The sequence below is a fragment of the Protopterus annectens genome, chromosome 4.part0 (assembly GCF_019279795.1).
Source record: "Protopterus annectens isolate FY-2018-M chromosome 4.part0, PAN1.0, whole genome shotgun sequence".
Classification (NCBI taxonomy): Eukaryota; Metazoa; Chordata; order Ceratodontiformes; family Protopteridae; genus Protopterus; species Protopterus annectens.
In genome coordinates this window covers 1975785416-1975803063 of record NC_056733.1, presented here as the reverse complement: position 1 = coordinate 1975803063, position 17648 = coordinate 1975785416, and the positions used below count along the sequence as shown (strand labels likewise).

General features: G+C 42.7%; 1 protein-coding gene across 3 annotated transcripts in view; it reads left to right on the top strand.

Moving 5' to 3' along the window:
• TBC1D9B (TBC1 domain family member 9B) overlaps window positions 1-17648 on the top strand; it is a 2477681-nt gene that overhangs the window by 1698846 nt on the left and 761187 nt on the right. For all 3 annotated transcript variants that reach the window (XM_044069590.1, XM_044069591.1, XM_044069593.1), the window contains one exon: window positions 11792-12032. In XM_044069590.1, the coding sequence (XP_043925525.1) occupies window positions 11792-12032 (241 nt within the window). The remainder of the gene's footprint in view (window positions 1-11791; window positions 12033-17648) is intronic.

Sequence of the window (17648 nt, the reverse complement as noted above, 5' to 3'; positions counted from 1 at the left end):
AACATGTTGAAATACTGAGTTGGAGTCTAGACAGATTATGCAAGTTTAGAGGGCTATTACAGCCTCTTGGACATGAGCACCCCTGCCCCTTCTCCTGTTGCTCCAGTTCTTCAGGCCTTCCTGGATGCTTTCCAGTCAACCTCTGCTACTCAAGATTTGCAGTCTCCTGCCTCTAAAAGGCCAGATATATTTTACAAAGTTCTAGATTAATTTTAGATCTTGTATAAGAATCCTGTGGCAGATCCTTCTGCAGTTACTCTCTGTTTTGATAAACCTTCTAAACTTTTTTCCAACACCTATGCCGTCCCTTCAGACTAAGACTGTAGGGGCATGGGTAGGTGATGAAAAAGGTTTATAGCTTCTAGCTCCCCTACTCTGGCATTCAGGGCTTATTAATTACCAGACCCAAATGACCAAATATCTGTTATCCATAGTCAACTCCTTAAGCAAGATAGTTTTGGATGCACAGGGGTCAAATTGCAAACAACAAATGTCCTTGCTTAATCAGGCTACTCAGGAAGCCAGATACAGTATAAAATGTAGTTATGATGCAGTGGATGCCTCTGTCAGTGCAGCTGCTACTGCCTCTGTCATTCGCAAGGTATACTTTGTTGCATAATCATCCCATGCCAGAAGACTTCAAAGCTAAACCTTTTAGACAAGAACCATTTGTTTTGTCCACGAGCAGCCAACTTATTTAAAGATGTACAAGAGTAAGACAATACACTGAAGGACTACAGACAGACTCTACTAAACATTGTGCCCAGATACCAGAGGAAGTATCCAACCAAACCCACTTCTTTTTTTTTATAAAGGACTCTAGACCTATCCAAAAGCATAACAAGGCATCCAGGAAGAGATTTCCAGAGAAGCCACATTAGGATCCCACATCTGCAAGGTCTCCCTTTGGGGAAAAGAGACTGTGACTATATACAAATCATCCCACCCCTCAATCCTGTCCTGCCTCCTCCCCAAAAGGTTATCTCATTCAGTTTCAACCAGGAAAAAGATCACTAACAGACCACTGGGTGCTTTCTAACATAAGAAAGGGTTACACTATGGCTTGGAAGGTGCTTCCTAAACTGAGTGGTATATTCCCTTCCCCACAACCAAGTCCATCTGCTAACACCCATGCTCCAAGAATTACAGGCACAATGCACTATAGAATTATTGTCCACCAAATTCATAGGAAGGGATTTTTACTCCAGACTATTTCCTAGTTCCAAAAAAAGAGGGGAATGGAAACCCATACTGGTTCTCTCTGCTAAACACTTAAAAGTGCCAATCTCAGTATGCTCTCTCTGCACATAGTATTTCTTTCTGCCTTTCATACCTCAACATGCATGCATACCTGTTCTGTCTGGATCTAAAGGATGCTTATTATCTTCTACTCACTCGACCCCTCCTGCAAGAAATTCATCATGTTCTGTACTGGCTGATATCACTTTCAGTTAACTGCTTCATCTTTTGGGCTTTCCACAACCACAACAAATTTTGCAGTGTCTAGTACCAGTGATAGCCTTTTACCAAAGTCAGGTAATTCAAATTTCCCCTACTTAGATGATCTGCTAATCCAGGCTTCCTCTCCAAAGATCATGCTGAATCATCTCTAGTTCACCCACTACTTCTTGTTCCAGTTGGGGTTCACTGTTAACTACAAAACGTCCTTCTTCCAGCCCACTCAGGACCTAGTGTTTCTGGGCTGCAAATTGGACACCAGAAGAATGCAGACCTACTTGCCTCAGGAAAAAGTGCAGAACATTACATATTACATTCACAGCCTTTCCTCTCTCAACCAGGGGAAATCCTTAGAGCTCTAGGATTCATGTCAACAACTATCCTGATGCTCTCCCTAGCCAGGTTGCTTGTGAGGAAAATTCAGCCGCAGCTGAAAACAATATAGGTGCTGCGGTAGCATTGTCGCCTCACAGTAAGACGTTGTCCTGTTCGATTCTCAGCTAAAGCGTCTTCTGTGTGGAGACATGCGTGAATGGGCGTACCTTCATTGAAGGTTGTGCGTCAGGCCTGGCAAGTCAGTACATAAAAATATACTGTCAGTCATTAGCAGACCGGAGTTCCGCTGTGGTGACCCCTAACCGGGAAAAGCCGAAAGATACAACAACAACTCCTCTTATTTTTCTTTTTCTCTGTCTTTCTCTTTCTTTCTAAACAGTGATTCCTCTCATACCTTATTTCAGAAAGGAAATCTCAGGGTAAGTAGATCAGGTGAAACGCAACCCAGAGTTCCCCTTCATCCCACCAGCCCCAGTTCAGGAGATGTACACAGATGCCTCAGACGAGACCAAGGAGACCTGGACAGTCACCTACAGAGTACAGAACAGATGGCAGCCCAAACTTATTAAGGAGCCCATCAGCCTCATCCAAGCTCTTTAAGGTTTTCTGACATATCTGGAAACCAGGTCGTCTTCAAGTATTCAAACAACATGATGGTCATGTGGTACATAAGCAAGGAAGCACCAGATCACACCACCTTTGCAGAGTAGCATGGAGGGCCTCAGTCCTTGCCAGTCAACAGAACATGTCCCTAGTTGTGCTATACATCCCATCACTGGACAGTGTGCTGCCAGACTTAAGCAGTGCAGTGAAGGACCCTCATGAATGGTCCCTGAACAGACAAATGTTTCTGGACATTCTTCACCATTTGGGAACACCTCAGATAGATTTATTTGTCCCAGAAAGCAACAAACAATTCCCCCCATTTTGCACCAAGAGCCTTTGCCCCTCAGCCTAGAGGACAGATGCATTTTCTTTTCAGTGGACCAGGAAGTTTCTCTATGCCTTCCCCCACTATCTCTTATTCTGTGGGTTCTTCTAAAGATCCAAAAATAAAAACTAAAACTATTACTAGTGGGCCCCTTTTGGTCAAGATGTCATTGCTTCTCTGTTATCTAGCCAAGGTCATAAACTGCAATGTACCACACAAGGCAGATCTCTTCCCACAGCAAAAAGGATCACTCCTACATCCCAACCTGTCATCCCTAAATCTAAGCCTGTGGATGATATGGTTCAAATTCCATTCGGGCACCAGTTTTTTAGAAGATGTAATTAGGGGTTCTCCCAGAAGCAGAGAGACAAACCACTCAAAAATCCTACATATACAAGTGGATGATATTTTCTGTCTGATGCTACAGAAATAACCAGGACGCCAACAAATCAGTGGTGCCTTCTATCCTAAATTATGTGTGAGAGAACATGGATGCAGGTCTGGTGTACTCCTTCATCAAAGCCCACTTGTTGGCCATCTTTGTCTGTCTGCCTCTCAATCCACCTGTTATGTCCATGCCTGTGGTCAATCAATTTCTTAAAGGAGTTGTGCATCTTTGACCAGCAAGAAAGCCTGTACCCCCTTCCTGGGACCTCAGCTTCATGCTGAAAAAGTTTACTCAACCTCCTTTTGAACAAGCAGTGTCAGCAAGTCTCTAATTCTGCCCATGGAAAATGATTCTGCTTCTGGCTCTCACTTCCACTAGAAGAGTCTCAAAGCTACAGGTACTTATGGCCATTTCTTCCTTTCATATTTTTCACAAGGACAGGATGATCTTCAGGGCTAACCCCTCTTTCATGCTAAAACTAGTGAAAGAGCTGTCTCAACCAGGCCATCAGACTACCTACTTTCTTCCCCAACCCACAGAACAGGGGGGGAAGACTTATTCACTATTTATATGTTGACGTACAACTGAGGTTTTATTGGACAAGACCAAATCTATTAGTACGTCAGATCAACTGTTTGTGTCATTCATGGATATAAAACTGGGCCAACCAGTATCTGAACAAACCATTGCAAACTGAATCTTTAAGTCCATCTCCTTTTGTTATTGACTTCATGGCAGACCCTTTTCTTCATCCCTTGAGCTCATTCTACCAGGGCAGTAGCATCCTCTGGGGCCCTCTACAAAGGGGTTGATGCCGGGGCTATATTGGAAGCTGCCATCTGGTGATCTGTACCTTCACTCAGCAGTACAGGACATTTTTTCAAGGTCCAGGGCTGCTTTCACTAGAGCAGTCCTTTCTGGCCACTTGGACAGTTCCTCTATCAACTAGCAACCCTCCCCCACTATCCCTTCAGCTCTGGGAATCACCCATTAGTTTGGAATACTGCAGCAGCAGTGATCTCATTCAGGACATAATACAGTTGTGTAAAAACTTGCCATAACGGCAGATGTCCTACTGAACACTGTTGCAGGATTCTTTTCCCTCTGAATTAGCTAATCATGTCTCTCTCCCACTCTCTCTTTCTGCCCTGTAAGTAGAAACCTAGGACCGAGGAGTCTTCCTACCACTTCCTACTTCACACCTCTGTGCTTATCGGTCACTGTGTCTTGGGTCTTCAGGCAGCTGGCTTGGAAATAGTCTGAGGATCTACACTCATATGTCCACCTATATACCCCTGCTCTTATGAGCTGAGGACACACATTGGAAGTACAACTCAGGTACGATTATGCTTTGGTACCCCAGCCATATGTCAGCAGTGATACCCATTTGGAGTACTGCAGCAGTGATAAGTAGGACATGACTGTTATTGTAAGTTCCTACACAACTGTACTTTCTTCATTTAGATCACTGTAGTAGTAGTCCTTTACAGATGGATTTCTTGCCACTGCATTCAAGATGTCTATCCCAGCTTCAAGAGCTCAATACTCTTCCCCCTTCTGATGTTGCAAATGCTCTCCCTACTGAGATGTCGGAGGGCCCCAATATAAAATGGCCATCTACCTATGCCTTTAGTTTGTTGTGCATGCTACACCGTACTAGTGCCTGATGTCTGGCATGGATCAGCCTGCTTTATAGCTTAGGATTAGTTAAGTATCCCTTTGGAAAACTTATTTTTCCTTTCCTTATTATATTGATGTTTTTATGGTTTCCCCTTGTTGCCCATATGTCATGGCCCAAGAAGGGAAAACTTATTTTTGACAGGTAGAGTACCAACAAAGACTTCCATAACCATTGTGTCTTTTGATTAAACATTGACCACCATGCAGTAGACTTTAGCATTTGTCAGTCTCTGTTTCCTAAAACTACTAGAAGTGGACAGCATTCCCTACAACACACTGCCTTGACAGTAAGAAACTCAAGCCTTGTACCAAGTCTATGATGGCATACACAGGATCCATGATTCTCATCTACTCCAGAAGAAAAGGTGATAAAAGGAGAAGGCTGAAAGGAACATGGGAGACACTTTTCAGATGTATGGTTTTCAAAGCAGTCTGAGTAGGTCCTGTTGAGAGGTATTCATAGCCCCCCAGACCATATGCATGTTCATTCCAAGGCCTTGGGTCATACCTCATTGAAAGCAGCCAAACTGATGGATCTGTGAACACTGTACCTGCCTGATGTTAGGGAACCAGCTTCTCTTGCTGCCCTGTCCAGGGTATCTGTTGCTGAAGTATGACTTACTATATCAGAAGTTGGAAACAGGATTCCCACTATACTTGTGAGTGAGGATGTTGTGGGCCTTAAAGTGGAAATCAAACTCTCCCATTCAGAAGCTAAATATTCCACCATGGACATGCCAATCAAGAAACCCGAAAAGGTGAAACACAGAACACACAGCCCCAGGTCCCTTCATGCATCTGGGACTCGGGCATTGGGTGGACCCCCCCCCCCCCAACTTGAACAGTAGATTGCCCTGGCTCGGAGATTTCTTCAAACTTTACACAGCCTGCAGTCAGGGGCACAACCTTCAGTGTCTGGAGTTCCCTTTCTCAAAAGGAAGAGGGAGCACTCTACTATCAAGTTTGTGGGACTCTGCTGAGAGCAAGAGAGAAGACTTAGATTGTACCCCTCAATATGTCTTCTCCTCTTGGCTATGATGCTGAGAATGACAATGCAATTTCCTCTGTTTTTTTCACAGAGAAAATCTCATTAGGAGAGAAATTTACAAAAATGATACAGCACTTGAAATGGGAAGGAAGGGAAGCTTCTGAAACTCAGAAGAGATGTTTTGACTTCCTAGACTTGGAAGCTCATGGACCTGTGGCAATTCCTACTGACCTGGGAAGTCTGGAAGATACTTTCCTTGCAGCCTGCCAACCCCATAGTCAAAGAAATAAAAAGACTGCTTCTGTAGCATTCAAGACACCTATAAGCTCTGTATAAGAGCCCTGTAATGGATCCAGCTAGTGGTGTCCTTAGACTCAGCTAACAAGTCCATATTGGTTCCTTTTTCCTCAATGCACAAACTGAAGAAACAAATTCTACATTCTGTAGATATTCACAGACAACATAAATGCTGTTTGCACAGAATGAAAGGTGCAAGAAGGTCTGATCAGTTATTTGTTTCCTTTGCTCCAGGGAACAAGGGGAAGGCATTATCAAAGCACACCATATCTAAATGTCTGTTATATTGTTTACATTCCTTCTACTTTTCCAAGCGTAAAAAAAAGGAAGGTGCTCTTAAGGATAATAGTACCAGATGCACAGCAACTACTGTACTCTTCTTTAAGGGAGTCAACACTCGTCATCCTAGAATCACCTACCTGGACATTTGTGTACACCCCCTCCACCAGCCCTACGGATTAGTTATTACCTCTAGAATTAGGTCTGGGTTTGCTACAGTCATCCTGCAAGGGGTGCTGTAACCCAGTCACTCAATTCAGGCCATCATCCTATCAAATGGAAGCTGTGGGAAGCATACTGGTGGCTGGTACTGCTGCAGCAGTGATCTAAATTTTGAAAATAGTAAAACTGTGTAGGAACATACTGTACATGTTTGAATAGCTCAGTGATGCAGTACGTACAGCCTCCCTCCCACTATCCACAACTCTCTCAAATTTCCTTGAAAAAAGTTGTAGTGGGTTGGGTTACCATGTTCTTAATTTCCCCTTTCACCTTTCACAAGATTAAAGTGCTGGAGAGTCCTCACACACACACACACACACACACACACGCACACACGCACACACACACACATTTCCTCTTTGTAAGAGGGACCTCCTTTGCTTGCTGTGGTTATAGTTACGGTAGTATCTTTCAGGCTTATGCTCTAGGCTTATGGCAGAAACATATCTTTCAGGCTTATGCCATAGGCTTCTGGCAGAAACACTCTACATGACATAGGCAGACAGCATTTTTTTTTTACCAGACGCTTCCTGACATCCCATGGAGGAGGCTGTCTTCCGCACCTGGAAGGAAAAGGTTAGACTAGTCATCTTGGACCCAGTGGCAGCAAGTCCCAGTAAAACCAGTGATCTACTTCTTCTGCCCAGACTATAAGGTAGTAATCACTGCCGCCAACCACTACTTATCAACTGCCATAAGGCCCTTACAAAGGGTGACCAATTCTACTGTGCAAAGTTACTGTTATCCAAATGGTAAGTGTGACCAGAACTTAAAGGCTATTCCAGAGTGCTGTTTCCTTAGCAAGGTTCTTTGCAATTATAGGCTGTTTAGTGCCTACTATTAATTTCTCCTTGTTAACAAGGAGGGTTCAGTGTTTGTATGAGTTTAAGGCTTCCTAGTGCTTTCCAGCAGGTATTAGAGAAAGTGCTAGTCACAGGGATGCTTAAAGGTAAGATTGAAAAGAATGCACTCTGCAGTGTGCACTAGAGAAGTTAGATGTGAAAGTAGGTAACTTGAGTTTTACCTGTTTAAAAAGTTAAGGTTTAGTGGAGAGTTACTATTTTTAAAACAGCAAGATGGATTGAAAGGGGTGGTCACCTTTGTATTTTGGTACTATGAAATACTGTAGGATGGCCAATAAATTTAAATAATTGAAGGGGTGGGATTTCAAAAATGATGATTTTGTGATTACTCACATAAGCCAGTGAAAGCAGAGAGAAATGAGATATATGGTCAGATTAACATAAGAGGCGGGCAACTAAAAAGACAGTGGTATTCCCCTGTGTTAATAAGTGATTAACCTTAAGTGACCTCTTCTGTCTTATGAATGAATGAGTCCTTCATTAATCAGTTCTTATTTCTGCCTGACTCAGAACAGAGAGAGCTGTGGTCTCTTTTGAAGTTTTAATATGCTGTTAAAACAGAGTGCAAGCAAAACACAAGGTAAAGAAAACAAACTACAGTATTCAAAATATAGAAAAGCGATACAGTAATACAAAAAACAAAAGCAAACTAACCTTTCCTTCACAGCAAAGTGTAGCAGAGTCTGGATGAGCCTTTTTGGTAAAGCTCTGAAATGTTTTAGTTTACTCCTTAAATAGAAATTTTAGTTCCTAGCTCCACCCCCTCTGTTAACAAGTGATTAACCTTAAGTGACCTCTTCTGCCTTATGAATGAGTCCTTAATTAATCAGTTCTTATTTCTGCCTGACTCAGAACAGAGAGAGCTGTGGTCTCTTTTGAAGTTTTAATATGCTGTTAAAACAGAATGCAAGCAAAACACAAGGTAAAGAAAACAAACTACAGTATTCAAAATATAGAAAGGCAATACAGTAATACAAAAAATAAAAGCAAACTAACCTTTCCTTCACAGCAAATTGTAGCAGAGTCTGGATGAGCCTTTCTGGTAAAGCTCTGAAATGTTTTAGTTTACTCCTTAAATAGAAATTTTAGTTCCTAGCTCCACCCCCTCTGTTAACAAGTGATTAACCTTAAGTGACCTCTTCTGTCTTATGAATGAGTCCTTAATTAATCAGTTCTTATTTCTGCCTGACTCAGAACAGAGAGAGCTGTGGTCTCTTTTGAAATTTTAATATGCTGTTAAAACAGAATGCAAGCAAAACACAAGGAAAAGAAAACAAACTACAGTATTCAAAATATAGAAAGGCAATACAGTAATACAAAAAATAAAAGCAAGCTAACCTTTCCTTCACAGCAAAGTGTAGCAGAGTCTGGATGAGCCTTTCTGGTAAAGTCTTCAGCCTTGTCTCAGTTGACTTTAGAGCCTTTCCTGACTACTGTTTGCAGCTGATTATGGCAACCATTGTGGTTTATGCTGTGGACTGACTGTTTCTCTTGGGATGACTTTGCAATTGCTGATTCTACCCCAGTGCCTTTTCTTTACTAGGAAGAAATTTATCTGAGTTGCATGTTAGCTACTCTTATATATGATCTTGTGTCCGTCTCTCTTTCTGAACTATGTTTTTGTCTACTATCAAGATATTTATTAGACAGAAGTCTGGAATGTCTTCTCCTCCTTCATCCCTGTATCCCCACCCATGTGGACTCAGGCAGTCCTTATGTCCTGTTCTGTCTGTCCTGATATGTGCATTCAGGTCACCGATTATCGACACCAATTCATGTTGTCCTGCTTTACCTAGTATGTCCTGCAACTGCTTTCTGAATGTATTCTTTTCCTCACTACCACAACCCTGCTGTGGGGCATAGGCTGAAATTATGAACACTGCCCTAGCGTTAGGCTGGAGTCTGATCAGATAAATAGTTGAGATTTATGCTACCTGAGCATCCTTTGGTATAGATGACAAGGATATTCCTTAGCACTTAGTGGTAGTGACGCTCTGAGGGTAGAGTAAATATATAAATTTAGACATAACACATTGTAAGGGTCAACCGAGAATGCGAGGATATCTTTGGAGATGGCATTTGCATATCTTATACATTCAACATGCAGGAACAGCTTAAGGAATAGGAGAGCAAACACAAATATCCTTCCCAGTTATGGATGATGATCACCTGGTGCTCAGCTGTAGCCTACCACAGCTTTAGCAATGAGTTTGGTTTCCAAAAATCTGATCTGCACTGGAAAGGAGAGACTGTCACATAGGGTGATGCACTAAAATGAAGGAACAAATGGATTAGCTGGATATTGGATAGTAGACTAGATGGATAAGCTGATAATGGCAAAAAATATAAGAGTATGTGGTGATTTTTGAAGCTTTGTGATTAGAGACTTGGTCTGCATAATGTGTGCACCACATGTGCATTAACTAGTCTGTATTGGCAACCCTTAACAGTGAAGAAAAGGAAATTAGCTGAACATGGTGGCATTTCTCTCTTGCTGCACACTAGAACTGACATGTTAATGACAAAAAAGTGGTGGCATCCCTCTCAACTGTCAAGATTTTCACTTAATGTCCAGATTTTTGCTTCATATTTTTGATGTGTTCTTCATAAAATGTGTGGGTTTCTTCCAAATCGTTGTGTATTAAATTACTAAATAATGACATTTATTTGATTGTCAGACGTTGTATCCTTCAGAAAATATATGCTTATGCAAAATCTGCTGTTATGGTAACTTTTTAAGTTTCTACCAGCAGCATGTAAAATTTGTCCCTGATTTTATGCCTTTGTCCTCCCGTTATTTTTGTCATTGTCCAGATTACTTCTAAGACAGTGATGGCCAACCTTTTGGGTTTGACGTGTCAAAAATTCGGAAAATGCCTAAGTTGACTCTGCTGGTGTGTTGCCCCCCCCCCCCCCCCCAACAAAAATAAATAAATAAAACAGCATAGCTCTCAAACATCAGGGATAAATCTTAACAAAATCAGGGGCAAATCTAGAAATAAGATATTGGCAGTTTTAAACTACTAGTACTATTAATCTGAGACACTGACAGAAAAACTGAACGTGAATTAATATACACTTTCTGAAATAAAATGTCTATAAATCTAATTATAGTAATTATTAAGTGTAAAAAGTTGCCAGTTTTAAGAGGGATTAAAAGGGAGAGTTGACAGGAATGTAAAACAGCACACACTTAGAAATGCAGACTACTTGCCCTTTGTGGAAATGTAACCGTGAAAAGAAAACAATGCCAGCACTGTCCTTTGCAGACTTTGTCTAGACAGTATACCGGAATAGTCTTTCAGGTTAATAACTTCCTTACCTCTGCAGCAGTGTTGTTGGACTGGCTCCTGGCACAAAATAATTCAATGCACTTCACATTAGTAATGAATGCAATGCACTTCACATTAGTAATGAATGCAAAAGCAGTTTCTTTGGCAATTTGGGTGTTGGTGAACGCTAGAGTGTCACCCAAAACGTCATGGCGTGTCACCTTTGTCATGCATGTCATAGGTTCATCATCACTGTGCTAAGAGGTTGAGAGGTATGGTAAAAAGCTTCACTGTCTGTAATTAATAGAGTCTTTCTATTGGTTGCACTCTACGACAAATATATCTTGCTGACCATTATAGCTCTGCTGTTTGTCATTTATTATCCTTTTAGAAGTGCTGTATTCATTTTAGTCATTTGCTTAATATTCATTTTTTTATCACACACAGATACAAACTTTTAAGTAGTCAGAGTAATCATTTCAGTGATATGTATGTAGTTCATTCATTCTCTGATATATAAGTAGTTCATTCATTCATTCATTCTGTGCCTTTTCACCTGATTCAAAATCAGTGATAATCCAGAGCTTATCCTTTCACTCATTGGGTGCAAGACAAAGCAGCTAATGCTGGACAGAATGACTTGTCTGTCACAGATACACACATATGCACTTATAAAGTATGCACACCTACAAGGCAGGTTAAAGGATCTTAAGTTCACCTTTGGGATGTGAGAGGAAACTGGAGCTCCAATTGAAAATCCATGTAGTTACAGGGAGAACATGTAGGACAGACTCCACAGCAAAGACACCCCAGCTAAGATCCAAACTGGGTAACCAAGCTCTGCAACTCAGCAGTGCTAAGCTCACTGCCATTGTAATGCCCTTTTAAGTAGCTGCTTGTCATGTTTATTACAGATTAAACTTTTAGAGCAATGCTTTGATTTTAATGATGCTGATGAGAGCTTGATTTCTAACTGATTTGCTCTGTGTAATGTAAAGCAGATCTTGTCTTTTCCCAGAGATGTCCACACCGAGGTTCATGTATTCTTTCTTTAACACCTTTTTCTCTTCTCTTCAGGCAAAACATTTGATGAGCTGCTATTGGGGTGGCACAAGTACAGCTGCTGAGCGACATGATGCCAGCTTGCCATACCTTGAGCAGTACCGCATTGACCTGGAACAGTTCCGAGAGTTGTTTGTTGCCCTGGCCCCATGGTCATGTGGAAGTCATGCTCCTGTACTTGCAGGTCGATTGTTCCGACTTCTGGATGACAACAAAGACTCCTTAATTAACTTCAAGGAATTTATAACAGGCTTGAGTATGTACTTTTTTTGCTTGTAATTACTGCTGCACTATTTAAATTAAACTGAACTGTGCATCACATGATTACAGCTTCATGGAAGTTAAGTTTGCATTGATTTTAAAGAATGAGTTAGCTTATATGAGTGCCTTGTTTTAGCATGTACAACTGTACTAATCATGGAAGTTAAGATATTTTTTCAAGAAGTGATAAACTAAAATAAACTGCTAGATATTTACTGTAGGTTTGAGAATATCTTTCATTCAAAGGGCTAAATGCACATCTTGCATGTTAGTTCCTGGAGTACTAGGTGATGTCCTTCCACATCACTGTTGCAGTATTCTTCGCTAGAGGGATTCCCTGACAAGGGTGGCCCAACATCCAGCCAGTATTCCAAAGCCTTAGGATTTTAAGGATGTCGTACGTCATACGCATGGAAGTACAGACCTCAGAACTTCTTTGTCACCAGTCAGGATGCCATCTTCGATTTTCGGTCTGAGCACCCCTTTGGCTGTGCTGATTACCAAGCCATTACTTGATAATTGCCCCCCTGGGGTTTTCTTTTTGTCTGTTTTTCTTTTTTTGATTTGTGAGTTTACTTGTCATCCAGAAAGGGAAAATGTAAGTGAGGAAAACAGATTCCCCATAAGGACCATCATAAGCAGTGTCTTGCAGACATCCATTACAGATGTTGAGGGGGAACCTCAGCTGATCATTTCAGAGGAACCAAGGTGTCTTTCACAGATTCTTGTTCCGGAGGAGAATCCCACTACATTGATTGAGTGTCAGTAAGGGTTTGATCCTCCTAAGGTCTTTAGGGCTAACGTCCTTTTAAAGAAAAAACAAAAAACACATCTCCCCTGCTGCTAAGGATCCCCAACATGAATGGCAGGACTTTACCCAGGGGTTGTTTAATGCAGTCATGGCTGTGAAGCCTCCCCAGGGAATTTTTGTCCCTGCTGCCCCTTGGTCTTCTATTCTACTCAAGAGGCCTAGGGAGTAGGACTGCTCGGGTGAAGACTAGGATTCAGGGAAGAAATCCTTGTCATACTCCTCTCAGATGCTTTTTCCATTGGACTTTGGTTCGGCGGAGGAGGATTTTATTAGCCTGGATTTTTCCTTTGAGGAACTCCCTCTTGGGGATACTGTCTCTAGTATGATGGAATTCTTTAAATGGGATTGTTCTCAGATTTCCGACATCCAGAAAAGGTATCACAAACTCCTCCAAACAGAGTCTTCTAAGCTGTATGCCATTCCTCCATTGCTGGCTGCCCTGTTGGCCATTTCGTCAACAGCTTCTCAGGCTCCTGATTCCCAGACTCCAGCCCCTAAAAAAACTGACAGGCTTTGTAAGGTGCCTGATGACAGTAAGTTTCTCTACAAATTCCTTCTACTAAACTGCTTCCTTCTGATGAAGACAATAGGACTATGAAACGGCTGGACAAAAAGATATATACTGCTGCTACCTTGGCCTTTTGGGTTACTAATTATCAGATGCATATGACAAGATGTGTCTTAGCTCTTCTTTCTCAGGCCTTCCAGATTGTTCCTGATTCTGAAGGGAAGGCTTCGACCCTCTCTTTACTGGGCTGCTCTTCTCAAATGACTCGCTATTCTATTAAATGTGGTTATGATGCAGCTAATGCTTCTTCTAGAGCTATTGCTTTTGATTCTGTGTTGAGACTCCACTCTTGGCTTTGCCACCAACCTTTACCTGGTGATATTAAGGCTAAATTGTCGGATGCTCCCCTTGATAATAAAAACCTCTTTGGTTCTATGGCTGCTGACCATTTTAAGTCACTTCAGGACAAGGGCAAGGCCTTGCAGGAATTGGAGCATATTTTTGTTTCTCCTGTTCCAAAATTTCAGAGCAATTATCCCTCCTGTTAAGTCTACTCAGACTTCCACTACTCAGAAACCTCCTTTTCAAAACAAGCCAGGATCTGTCTATCTGCTTCCCTCTATCCTAAGTCAGGTCCCTTTATCTCTTCATCTTTTCCTGTCTATTCCTAGTTGGATAAGAATCACTCAGGATTCTTGGGTTCTGTCCATCACCCATCAGAGATATATCATGGTGTGGAAATCCAATCCCTTCCTCCTTTTCTGGATATTCCCCAACCTGTTCAGGAACAGCTACCTTTCTTTCTGGATGTTCTTCAGCACCTTTTGTCTCAAGGCAACATCCAAGCATAGGAGGAGAAGGAGTTTTATTCCACAATGTTTTTGGTTCTCAGGAAAGAAGGCACCTGGGATGCCCATTCTGGAACTTTCTCAGCTCAATACATCTCTCAATATACATTCCTTCAGATGCTGTTCCTTCCTCCTCTTCTTCCTCATGCTTTCCTGGTCTTTCTGGATCTCAGTGATGCTTATCTTAACATCCCTATCATGCCCGTTTCAGAAAATGTTTGCATTTCTTCGTTTCTTCCTTGCATTTTCAGTTCTCTGTTTTGCACTTTGGACTCTCTTCTGCCCCGTGGGTTTCACCAGATGCTTTGCTCCTGCGATTGCGTTTTGCAGGATGAGGGGAATACATATCCTTACTTACCTAGATGACCTGTTCATTCAGGGTTCCTCCTCAGAGACCTTTCTTCAGAACCTTCACTATGTTATTTGCCTCTTGCAAAACTTAGGGTTTATGATACATTTCCAGAATTCCTTCCTGACTTCTTAGGATCATATTTTTCTTGGTTGCAAGCTCCAGCCCCTTCATGTGCTGCCTTCCTTGCCACCAACCAAGGCTCTTGCATTAATTGCCTTTATTCAGTCCGTTTTTACTCAAGTCTCAGTTACAGCCAGGGAATTTCTAAGGGCTCTGGGATTCATGGCTTACACCATCCCTGTGCTACCTCTAGCCAGACTCCATACAAAGAGACTAGAGTGGTCCCATTGCTCCAATGCTGTCACCCTTCAGACTTTCTAGTCCTTCTTACTCCATGCCTCAAACTAGGGCTTCAGTGGTGGATTCATCAGAGCTTCCTTTTCAGCCCCGAGTCCCCCCTCAGTAACTTTTTTTTGGATACCCCAGACACAGGGTGGAGTGCTTCTTTTGGCTCTTTCAAGGTTTCAGGTGTTTGGCCCATTCAAGAAAGGGCAGACCATACCAACATCAAGGAGCTTGAGAGCTCCTTCATGCTGTTCAGGCCTTTCATACTGTTTTTCTTCCAGGACTTCTCAAAATCTTTGCAGACAATACCACAGTGATGTGGTACATCATCAAGCAAGGGGTTGACACCGTGCTACCTTCTGTGCATACTAGCTCTTCAAGTTTGGTGTTTGGCTGTCCAATATCAGGTGACTCTAGGCTGTTTATATTCCTTCAGAGCAGAACATTATGGCAGACTCTCTGAGCAGGTATATAACACAGTCTCATGAGTGGATGCTTCACAGGATTGTGTTTTTGGACATTGTCCACTAGTGGGGTACTCCTTAGGTATACCTTTTTGCCTCCCCTCTGAACAGACAACTTCCTCTTTTTTGCTCCAGAGTCCCAAGTCCTCTGGCATGGAAGTGAGTGCCCAGTCTTTTTCTTGAAAGGGGATGTTTCTCAATGCCTTCCCTCCCCTTCCTCTCCTAAAGAGGGTCCTGCTCAGGATAGAGCAAGGTTCCCCTAAAATCTTGCTGGCGACTCCCTTTTGGCCCAGACAGCATTGGTTCCCTCTGCTTCTGGACTCAGACAAGGGCAATCACCATAAGTTACCTCACAGGGTGGCCCTACTTACACAAGACATGGTGTCTGTCATCCATCCTCATTTGTCCACTGTTCAACTGACACTGTGGGTGATAGGGTTTGACCCCTTTTAGGCACCTTTTTTGTGAGGACGTGCTTTGGGTTCTGCAGGAGGCCAGGAAACCCACTACCAGCAAATCCTATGTGTCCAGATGGAAGAGATTTTCTGTCTGATGTCTTGCTCTCATAATCAAGATCCACTTACTGTGGAGTTTCCTCTAGTTCTGTTATCTGTGTGAATTGCTGCATGTTGGGTTGGTGTATTCTTCAATTAAAGCTCACCTTTCAACTTTTTCTGCTTGCCTGCCTTTGATTCCTTCTTTGGTCTCTAGGTTTGAGGTGAAACAATTTCTTAAAGGAGTCCTACATATTAGGTCTTCCAGGTGACCTATTCCTCCTTCCTGGGACCTTAATGCTGCTTTTGGAAACTTGACTCAGACTCCTTTTCAGCCTGCAGCTTTAGCTTTCTTGCAGCATTGTACATAGAAGACTGTTCTTCGTTTGGACCTTACTTCAGTTAAGAAAGCGTCTAAACTTCAGGCCCTTATGGCTGTTCCTCCTTTTTTGTTTTTTCATATGGGCATGGAGTCTCTTCATACTAATCCTTCATTTATGCCCAAGGTGGTTAATAAATTGTCTTTCAGTCAGTCTATTACTTTGTCCACCTTTTTTCCTTCTCTGCAATCTGCTAGTGAGAAGGTTCTTCACACCTTGGATTTGCATAGACAGTTCAGGTATTATTTGTATAAGACAAAGGCCATTTGCAAGTCTGAGCAAGATGTTCATCGTGCGTACAGCTGCAGTAATCACAGATGGGTTTTCTGCTGTCAGGCGGGTCCTCGGTCAGCCGAATTCCAAAGTCTAGGTCCGGCGTCGGTTGTTGTCGCTTTCTTTCCTGACATCAGTGCAACAGGGGTATATAAGACACAGCCAACGCCATATTCTTCAGTCTTTTTTGCCGCGCGGTGCCCGAAGCAGAAGCAGTTCGCAAGTGCCGGTCGGCCAGCTCCTGAAATTACGAATAATTGGAAACCGAAGTCTTCTTTAAAACTAAGTACCCCGTTGGGGAAAATTTTCTTGCCTCAGACCGATGTCAGACAAAGTTAACAATTGTATTTCTTGTGGGAAGCAAATACCGCATAAGGATTTCCATTCCCTCTGCATACCTTGTTTAGGCCCAGACCACGACGTCTCGGCCTGTCGCTTTTGTGCTACTTTCAATAAATGCACTATTAAGCGTCGGGCGGAGTTCGCCCAGCACTTTTTTGGTAAAGCCTTTGATTATAAAATGTCGTCGGATACTCCGACTACCGTTTTGTCCAAAAAACGCAAGGACAAAGACCGACACGCGAGGCCCGTGGTCTCCACCGACACCACGCCAAAACCGGCTACACGTGGTCCGGTTCTCAGCGAGGCGCCTACGCAGCCCCTGACTACCGACAACACTTCTTTGGCAGTGTCCTCTGTAACCGAGACCGCAGGTACCTCGGCCCATACCCAGACTACAACCACCGAAGCCACTTTGAGTGTTGAGCCTCCTAATGTGGATAGGTCCACTTCCACCCATGGTGTCTTTAGACCCTCATCTTCCTTCTCCATTAAGGCCTTTACTAAGTCCAAATCAGCCATGCATCCCAAGAGGCCTGTTGCACAGGGCCCATCTCCAGGACCCATGCCTAAAAAGCAGATGCTAAAAATGGCTGAGGATTTAATTACTCTTATCAGGGGTTCCCAGCCCCCTCCAGACAAGAGACCCAGAGTGGAGGAAACTTCTCCCTCTTCTGACCAGGATTCCATTTTTTCAGAACATTCTGATGAAGAGGAACACTCGTACTCCCCTTTTGAAGATTCGGATGCTGAGCAGTCCATTCCTTCTTTATCTCCCCCAGAGGATTTTTCTTTTG